Source organism: Stylophora pistillata, chromosome 6 (genome assembly GCF_964205215.1).
Source record: "Stylophora pistillata chromosome 6, jaStyPist1.2, whole genome shotgun sequence".
Taxonomy (NCBI): domain Eukaryota; kingdom Metazoa; phylum Cnidaria; class Anthozoa; order Scleractinia; family Pocilloporidae; genus Stylophora; species Stylophora pistillata.
In genome coordinates this window covers 26,657,013-26,666,890 of record NC_142524.1, presented here as the reverse complement: position 1 = coordinate 26,666,890, position 9,878 = coordinate 26,657,013, and the positions used below count along the sequence as shown (strand labels likewise).

Sequence of the window (9,878 nt, the reverse complement as noted above, 5' to 3'; positions counted from 1 at the left end):
CCAAGATTTATACTTTTGTGAAAGATTTATGCTGATTTGAGTATATTCCTTTGATGATTTTTAGGTTGAGAGGAAGTAACTCCAAAATTATAGATAATTCTACTTCTAAATAATATTTATGAATGAATACGCCCTGTTAAATGCTGCGATCAAATAGAGAATTTGTTTCAAATGCTTAGAGACTCTATGTCCAACACCCTGGAAGGTCGCTGGCATTATTCTTTGAGTGGTTGCGTACGAGGAACATTAGCCGCATATCATGGAAACAAAATAAAAAAAAAAAAAAAAAAAAAAACAGAACCGTTCGAATATTAAAATCTACGATTGGACTTCGTCACGAGGGGGTATCGAAAATCCAAAGAGGACTAGAATGAAGGTGTAATTGTATTTTGCTGTAAAGTTACCGTCAAGTGTAACTGCGAGTCTCTGCTGCTAGACTTTTCGACAGTCGACTGAACAAAGCAACAAACCCGAACCTACTAACACAGGTGGCAATGTTTGTGAAAATAACATCCTGGTGGTTGCTCGCGAAAGAGCTGTAAGTTTCCTTGATTCGGTTTAAAGCAATTGCATCTTGAACAGAAAATGATTATAATTAGTTAGGCTGAAGACCTTTCTTTGCGCTCTGGCCTTTATCTAGCTAAGAATTATTGTGAAACCGTTCGATAATGTTCATCTTTATTTTCCTTGATTGATTTAAAGAGGCTTAACATCAGTAGACAACTTTTTTCAAAGAATCGAATTTCGAATGCGGTACATGCAGGTACATGTAAGCTTTCCCTCCAAAACAAGAACATGGTGTCATTTTATATAAGGATTGGGCTTAGCTATTAGCTGCGCGTTTATGAGGATATAGATGCATTTTGGAAGTATAAAGAGAACGCTCAAGAAGGCAGAGTAACTTTCGGCTACGTTTAAAGTACATGTAGCTTTCACGTTCCTCTCTCCTCTCTTGCCTTCCAAATTTCGCGCGCCATAACAAACCAATAACTACAAAGCAAGGTGTTAAGATAGCGACACGTAAACTTTCGATTCACGTCACCTGACGAAGACAAGCAACATCGTAGTCAAAACGTGGCGATCAATACACCATTGATTAGCTTGACTCTTTGATCGCAAGAGAAACGATTAAACGTTCATCTATAAATTGAGCCGTTTATCGTGCTATTATCGTCAGACAGATCTGATCGATTCGTGATGAGTGAGGTCATCTTCACGTTTATTAGTATTCATACCGGTAGTGTGTCTTCAAAATAAAATAGGTGTTACTTTTAACTAAAATTACCCGCTATTGTATCCTTATTGCTATTTTTAAATTGCTGCAGTACATGTACGTGGTTAAGCTTTTTACTTTGTCATCCAGCGGTATGAATAAAATACTTCTCCGAGTTGCGCACAGAGGGCATGCTGAGATCAGTCAGCAAGCGAGTTTTGCCATGTAATTCCTTCTCTTTTATTCGAGATAGCCCACATTCAGCTCGCGACATGGTTGATCCGGGAAAAGTTGTGACATAATGTTTGGAAAGTTGTGATCATAAAAATAAGAAGATTTCGTTGTTAGAAACTTAATTCTCAAACGTATGGCTTTCCATTATTTTTGTGTTAATCGCGAAAAATCGCCTAAAGGGGAAGTTTTTCAATTCAGCGATTGCCTGTAGGCGTTAGAGTTTACATAGATTGCTTTATCACCAATATAGGTTGGATAACAAGCTTGTTAACATTACAAATGCATGTTTTGGAATCATCTCATAATAGAGATCCATTCAAACCGACCGATGCAAACTGCATTTTAACTTTGGATTTCCCAAGAGGCTTTTAATTGATCTAGTGTTTCAGTGTAATCGCGAAATTCGGGATATACTCTGATCTTAAAGGACACATATTCCAAATTTTGAGGGAGTTACTCCTAAAAAACAAAAGTATCTAATGTGCGAACGAACTCACGGTGACATGTGTTAATCAGCCATATTACCCAAAAGCAGGTGGAGGGGAAGTAGAAATAAGATGTAGCTTTAAGGTAAATGCATGATAATTACGATCAGTGAAATAATTAATTATTTAAGCTTTCAACTGTAGTCAGACTTCACTACAATAACTGTGCTACAGCTCTCAAAAGGAACGAATTGAATGAAGTAACAAAAACAAAACGAAACCAAAACGAGGAGCAATGTTGAATTCTGCACTTAAGATAACTGAATCATTTTTAAGGGATGTGTGAAATACTTCTTTAAAATGTATTGAGCCAATCATTGATTTACTTACTAGTAAAAGCAGGAAGGTCGTCTTAATTCATCCAACGAAATACAAGAGGTCACCTATGGTATACCAAAGTGTGGACAATGACTTCTCCAATAGGAAAGGTAATACCCACTTGAAAGGCGTCATTTTTAGCTTTTGGAGTACAAATGAAGGTCTGCAAGTCTCCGTAATTCACTTCAGGAAGAAAAATAACATTTAGGATTTGCTTTATTTCGCAGATCGTTTCACTATGTTTGGTCTGGATGGTGCAGCGTAACTCGATCCAAGGTTAGCAAACTTTTGTACATGCATGAACCCAAATGCTATACACTACAAGATCTCGCGTATCACAGGATTTAAGCCATCTTTGATGAATGTAAAGATAATTTTTAACTATTTGACGCAGTGATGATCATTTTCTTAAACCCAACTCAGTTGTGAGAAAAGCAAGCTCAGATATTTTCACTTGATCAAAAATGTACGGATCTCATTAAGTGTAATCGTCTTGTCGCACTTGCATAGTCTCAGTGCTAGCTGGCCGCCAGGGCACTTACAGAGACACTGAATACAGATTGCTTTCTTGAGAAAGATTACACATTCATCACTTGAAACGATTTATGAGTGGATAGCAAGGAAGTAAACCTAGAAGGAGCTACGTATTAAGCAATGAGATTTGACTCAGGACTTGTTTTTCATATCTCTAAAGAAGTATGATACTTTCTTTGGTTTTTCTTTGTCTTGTTTGTCTGTTTTAATCTTAGTTTCCTTTTATTAGCAACGGATGTCTTCCCTTTTAGTTTGTAAAACGAAATCGGGTAAAATATCGGCCGTATATAGCCATTAAAATTCCCCTTTGTTGTAAACATAGGCTCGTCTGGTTGGGTGGGCGATCTGGCGATCTTGGCGAAACCACTGCATGTCTTATATATCGATTTTGTTTGCCTTGTGCACCATATGTCAATCTGCTTGTCGTTCTAAAGTCACGTGCCAGAACTTAGTCTATTGTTGTAGCGATCCATGTGATCACTATTTTGGTATTTTGGAGGTTCTAAAGTCATTGAGTTCAGAAGTTACCGGTGACCTAGTTATTACCCTATTGTGTTATTAAGTGTACCTTTTATGGCATTTTTAATCCTCAGTATACGGGGGTTATTATTCAGCTTAACTAACAAAAAAACTGCAATCACAAGCCATTTTCAGCTTCTTGAATCAGCGCGAAACTTATAAACAGTGGAGCTTAAAAATTATAATCTATGTATCCTTCCATTGTTGCGAATGTGTAGAGGTATTCAGTATACCTATGTCGACAGTTTGGTCGATTTCTAAAATAAAATTCTAGGATTGTTTGAAATGTCACTTTGATTAATTTAAACAAGAAAATTTTGTGTCGGTGTATATTTTGGTCATGCAAGATGACCGCTTCATTGTCAAAAACACACTTAACATAATTAACTAGAAATGATTGTTAATTGGTTAAGCTCTACGAAAGGGGCCATGATAGAAATTAGCAATAAACAAAGTATAACCTTGAGGATCATACAGGAGTCATGAATTATATTATTTTTTTCTTAATGGGGGCAAATAAATCCATTTTATTTGCCGAAACGTTTCCTATCCGAGCTGTGGGAGTAATGCCTCTTGCAGAAGCTGCTTATAATTATACAAGGTTACCGAACTTTTCCTTTGGCGACACAAATAGCCAAACGGACCTAAAAGAGGTCATCGGTTGTTTCATTTGTATGAGATAATGATGGAAAGACCGCTGACAAAGGTGTTTCATAGTTTTGGTGTCAGAGAAGTCTTAAGTTGGGTATCTCACGTAGAGGTCAAGAGCAGTACAGTTTTGCATGTAAGCTTCACCCGTCCATCCTTCAAGGAATTTCGCTGGGTTCTCAGCTTTTCTTGCCACGTACGCAAACCAACACCATAAAATTTAGTTTGCCTTCGAGACAATGAACGTAGAGCCCTTTCTAAAGATGAAATTTTTTTTTAAATTTTATACTTCATTTCTAACTTCTTCTTTTTCGTAAACTCTCTACATAGGTGCCGACGAATGTGTTGAACAGACTCATAATTGTCACCAGAACGCAGACTGTGTTGACCTTCCGCAAGGGTTTGATTGCATTTGCAAAATTGGTTTTAGTGGCGATGGACAATCGTGCAAAGGTAATGAACTGCATCTTTATTTAAAGTAGAATTAATGATGAATTTGTCCAACGAAACTTCAACTTATATGTGAGTATCATTAATTTATAGCCGAGTACAAACATCTTAGCAAAAATATATGCGGGAAAAAGTGTCCAAAATATAAAATACCTTTGATTTGTCTTGCATCTTTTGTTTTCTTCCATGTCGCTTCACTTCTTTTTCTTTGTTTTAATTAGTTCTGTTTTTTTTTTTTTTTTTTTTTTTTTTGTGCATGAATGAACCTCTCAATAAACAAATGAAGGAGGATCCTGGTACATCACAGGCGGCCCAAGTGTACTGTGTGTGATTTTGGGGTCTAAATTAAAGTCCATTAGCGCCAATAGCTAACATATTAAGGTCGAATTTTTAGCGTATGTATGGGCCTTTAAAAAAAAGAAAAGTTATAAAAAAATTAAGAAAAAATTTAAAAGGATAAGAAAAGCGAGGAATAAAACGTGTGAAGTCTCCTTACCTTTTTTTCCGTAGCCGCTTTGTTGCTAACGGTCGTTTTAACGTTGTTTTGGCGACTTTTGCAACGCGTGCGGTGTCACCTGTCAACTGTATAATAGGAAAAATTATATATAAAAAAAAAATAAAATAAGGGAAAATTAAAAAGGATAATAAAAGCGAGGAATATATCGTATGAGGTCTCCTTAGCTTTTTTCCGTAGCTGCTTTTTCGTTTACGGTCCTTTAAGGCTGTTTTGGCGACTTTCTTTGTAACGCGTGTGGTGCTACCGGTCAACCATGTTTAAAAGAACTCAAGGCTGGAAACTTCAACCGGTCCCGAACACCAACTTAACCGTCGCCACTCGAAGGCCGATAAATTACACAAAAGTCGACCGATCTCCCTCAAATTTCCACCCGCGAGAGCGCTTAGCTATTACCTACCCGTTCCGCTTTGTAGGTACACATAATCCTTTTGTCCTTACTACGGGATTCTAATATCATAGCGCATCGGGTCGAATTACACGCACGACTCCCCAGACAGTTTTGTTTCACAATAGGGCAAACTGAACAACCTTCCTAACGATCCCCTGGAGAGACTTTTATTTGGTCAGGTGCCCTTTGATATTTGAATGCCGTAGTAAGGGCAAAAGGATTACGCGTACCTACAAAGCGATTTAGCCAGAATGGGTGGTAAAACGGAGCGGCATACGGATCGATGCTGCAGAATTTGGAAACTTTTGCCACTGGCACGGGTGGGTAATAGCTAAGCGCTCTCGCGGGTGGAAATTTTAGGGAGATCGTGTGGAATTTATCGGCCTTCTAGTGGCGACGGTTGGTGTTCGGGACCGGTTGAAGTTTCCAGCCTTGATCGGTAGCACCACACGCGTTACAAAGAAAGTCACAAAAACAGCGGTAACAGGACCGTAAACGAAAACGCAGCTATGGAATAAAGGGAAGGAGACGTCATACGATATATTCCTCGCTTTTATTATCCTTTTTAATTTTCCCTTATTTTTTTTTTATAACTTTTCCTATTATACAGTTGACAGGTGACACCGCACGCGTTACAAAGGTCGCAAAAAAAGCGTTAAAACGACCGTTGGCAACAAAGCGGCTACGGAAAAAAGATGAGGAGACTTCACACGTTTTATTCCTCCCTTTTATTATCCTTTTAAATTTTTTCTCAATTTTTTTTCATAATTTTTTCTTTTTTTAACGGCCCCCACATACGCTTAAAATTCGATCTTAATATGTTAGCTATTGCCGTTAATGAACTTTAGAGCCCAAACACACACACAGTACGCTTGGGCCGCCCGTGGGTACATCTGTTAACTTACATTTCTCAGGATGTAGCCTAATAAATCTATTCGTCAGTAAGCTTTTGCTGAACGTCCTTTTCAACAGATATCAACGAATGCCAACTTCCGGGTGCTTGCCACAAAGATGCATATTGCAATAACTTCGGGGGTTCCTACCATTGCACCTGTGTGTCGGGATACAGTGGCAATGGAACATTCTGCTTAGGTATTTACAACGGTTGTTTTTCCAAGAGATCAGAGCTTTTAATACATTTTTTTTTTTATATAATAACGATGCAGTAGGCTGGACTACATAAAAAATACAGCTTACTGGAATGCTATGACAAATTTCCCTGATTTTCAAGAAACACGGAGTGCTCCTCAGAGCTCCAAGAAGCTTCTTCGTGATACCTTCTGCCATGAGAAGAACTGACCCTCGACCATTTTAAGTCTACGGTAAAAACACCTCAGCATTGTGTGTTATATCTTTTTTTGTTTTTGTTTTTTACATCGCAGAAAGAGAAAAACTTAAAACTCTTAAGTTTAACTATTTTAGGTCCAAGGTAAGAAAACTTCAGCATTGTGTGCTATATCTTCTTATTGTGAAAAGAGAAGAACGATAGTGTTGCATTTAATTCTCTTTTTAGCGCCAGAAAAATGCAGAGCACCACTGGACCTTATTTTTCTACTAGACGCGTCAGGGAGTGTTGGATCTGACAATTACGTTAAAGAAAAGGAATTTATAAAGATTGTTGCCAGCAGATACGATTTAGAGACCGTGAACAAAGCTGCTGTTATAGTATTCAGTGATGCAGCTTCGAACGTAGTTCCACTGGGCTCGAAGACAACCTCATTATCTTTTGCTTCGGCTGTGGATGATATCCCTTATGATGAAAGGTGGACGCGTATTGATCTCGCACTTCGGTTGGCGTACGATGAATACTTTTCTGGAAATAACGCGGATGAGACTCAGAAATTAATTATCTTGTTAACTGATGGAATACAAACTCGTCGCAATCAAATGAGTCCGGCCTACATTCCAATAGAGGATACAGTAGAGCTTCTTCGATCAAAATCAGCCAAAATTATTGCCATTACCATCGGCCAAAATATTGATATGACTGATATGAGGACTGTGACTGAAAGAGAAGAAGATATTTTTCGTATGACGGAATTCAACGACTTGGTGGCAAAGGCTGACGCAATATCAAAAACATCTTGTGTAAATGCTCGTAAGTTCACAGCTTATTTACCCTCCCCTAATTTTTCCTAATTGTTAACTTCGATTCCGTTGAAAGTATTTTTGTTTCGTTTTGCTTTGTTTTTGAGGACCGTAAAAGGAACTTTTGGTTTCCTGATATTTTATAGACGAAAAGCTAAGGTCGCCAAGATCTTAAATTAACAATAGCGTGGATGATCTTCGTCTCAGATGTCCTTCTGATTTTTTATCTGAAAATAAATATTTCAGAACCCAGTAAGGTAATAGTAAATCATGGAAACTATTGTCAAATTGCGATTCTTTGTCTTCTCTGATTCTCTGCTCAGTAACATACAACCTAAGATACAACAGAACCCTATAGTAAATATTTTTACGGGTGTTTAAAAAATAACTTTTATTTTTCTACTAATTTTAGTTCAGATACAAGAGATCACGTTTTGCAGTGACGATGCTGAATTGTCCAATTGTCAGTATCCAGCCCATTGCGTCAACACAACAAATAACGTATCATGCGTTTGCAGACCTGGTTACGTTGGTGAACCGCCCAATTGTGAAGGTTGGTTCTAAAGATTCCTTCTGTTAAGTGGGCAAATAGTTCCTTGGACTTTGATAGCCGTAATGTGGATTTAAAAAAGAAAAAAAAATGAAATTCCATGTTTCTTAATTGTTATAATATCAAAACTATTATGATCTGTCAAGTATGTGTGGAACGAGTTTTATTGGCTCCCCCAGATCTTACGTTTGAGACCTTTTGCTGGAGTAGTTAGGAGCTATACCAGTACGATTGCATTGTTCTCTGTGAAATGTTAAGTAAGGAGACCATTTTTCTTTTGACTCCCACTTTCAACGAAAAAAAAATTATTGGAATGAAGTAGATCTATAAACAAGCCATTTACTGCAAAACTCATTTAGATATCAACGAATGTGAAAGTTTTCCTGCTGCTTGCCACAAAGACGCTTACTGTTACAACAACAATGGTAGCTACAACTGTGCTTGTGTCCCTGGGTACTCTGGTAATGGCAAAATCTGTTCAGGTGGGTATCTTCACAAAGTTGTCGTATAAGGTTAAGTCCAGAATGAAGCTCGCTGTCACTCTCGTCCCCCAGTAGCAAACACTGGCATGAACAAACATGCAGACATTTTTTTTTTCTTTTTAGTGAGAAGCTTCTCAAACAAAAAGGCAACATGATTAGCACTTTCCTGCATTTCAGTTAGTTCTCCCTGTGCAGTTACCATTTATGGTAATTACATGCGTAATCAGAAGAAAAATAAAATGACACGCCTACGTCACCGCCATGTTGTTGGAATGTTTTTCTGGACCTCTAAGGACTAAGTGTGCATTACAATAAAATTCAGTTTGTACAGCTACCGTTGCTTTTATCATTTGCAGCTCCCGAACAATGCCAAGCACCCTTGGATCTAATCTTTCTCTTAGACGCATCAGGCAGTGTCGGGGGAGAGAATTACGTGCAGGAAAAAGAGTTTATCAAAATCGTGGCCAGTAGATACGATCTAGCGACGGCCAGTCGAGCTGCTGTCATTGTATTTAGTACTCAAGCTTCAAATGAGGTTCTTCTTGGAATGAAGAATACATCACTAGCGTTCGCTACAGCCGTGGATGATATTCCATATGTTCAAGGGTATACCCGTATTGACCTTGCTCTTCGGCTGGCCTATGATGACTATTTCTTATCAGACAGCGAAAATGCGACTTAGAAACTAGTTATCATGCTAACTGATGGAATACAAACTCGTGGCAATTTTCTCGATCCGCCCTATCTTCCAATAGAAAATACGGTTGCACTTCTCCATTCAAAATCTGCTCGAATATTTGCTGTTGCCATCGGGCAAAATATCAATATGTCAGATTTAAGGACAATTACTGAAAGAGAGGAAGATATTTTTCGTATGACGGAATTCAACGACCTAGTGGCAAAAGCTGACACAATATCAAAGACATCATGTGTCGGTGCTCGTAAGTCAGATAACTATTTTCTCTTTTTGGATTCGAAATACCTAATAATATACTCTTTTGTCAAAGGTTAATTTTCGATCGAGAGCTTATGGCGTTTTAAATCACCTAAAGTTTCTGGAGACGAAAAGGCTGTCTAAAGTATTTTCAGACTAGAACTTAACAGTAGAATGAATTACCTTCTTTTCTGTTTTTCATTCACTCTAACTTTGATGTTGCAATAATGTGTATCAAACAGCCTTTGTCTTTCTATTCCTTTTTTAGTTCAGACGCAAGGGTTTGTGTTTTGCGGCGATGATCCTGAGTTGTCCAATTGTCAGTTTCCAGCCCAATGTGTCAACACAACCAATAATATATCGTGCGTTTGCAGACCCGGTTACTTTGGTGAACCGCCCAATTGTGAAGGTTTGTTCTTCATATTCCTAAGAAATTATTCTTGACAGCTAATTTCTTGACAGTTAAAGATAAGTTTTTTTCTTTATCAATTTTTACGAGCAACCCGTGAGTTCCGTTC

General features: G+C 37.9%; 1 protein-coding gene across 1 annotated transcript; it reads left to right on the top strand.

Moving 5' to 3' along the window:
* The first annotated feature begins 2,481 nt into the window (after positions 1-2,481).
* LOC148729185 (matrilin-1-like) lies at positions 2,482-9,361 on the top strand. The gene is made up of 7 exons (XM_088725264.1): positions 2,482-2,526; positions 4,282-4,404; positions 6,279-6,398; positions 6,820-7,404; positions 7,807-7,947; positions 8,304-8,426; positions 8,783-9,361. Exons 1-7 carry the CDS (start codon positions 2,502-2,504, stop codon positions 9,106-9,108), a joined length of 1,443 nt encoding a protein of 480 aa, XP_088581390.1. The 5' UTR covers positions 2,482-2,501; the 3' UTR covers positions 9,109-9,361.
* Positions 9,362-9,878: the final 517 nt, after the last annotated feature.

Bases quoted from the DNA above. Each gene is read 5' to 3' on its own strand.
- LOC148729185 (XM_088725264.1), top strand. From the start codon at position 2,502: ATGGTGCAGCGTAACTCGATCCAAG. The intron at 4,405-6,278 runs GTAATGAACTGC...CCTTTTCAACAG, and splicing joins CGATGGACAATCGTGCAAAG to ATATCAACGAATGCCAACTT. The intron at 7,948-8,303 runs GTTGGTTCTAAA...AAACTCATTTAG, and splicing joins TGAACCGCCCAATTGTGAAG to ATATCAACGAATGTGAAAGT.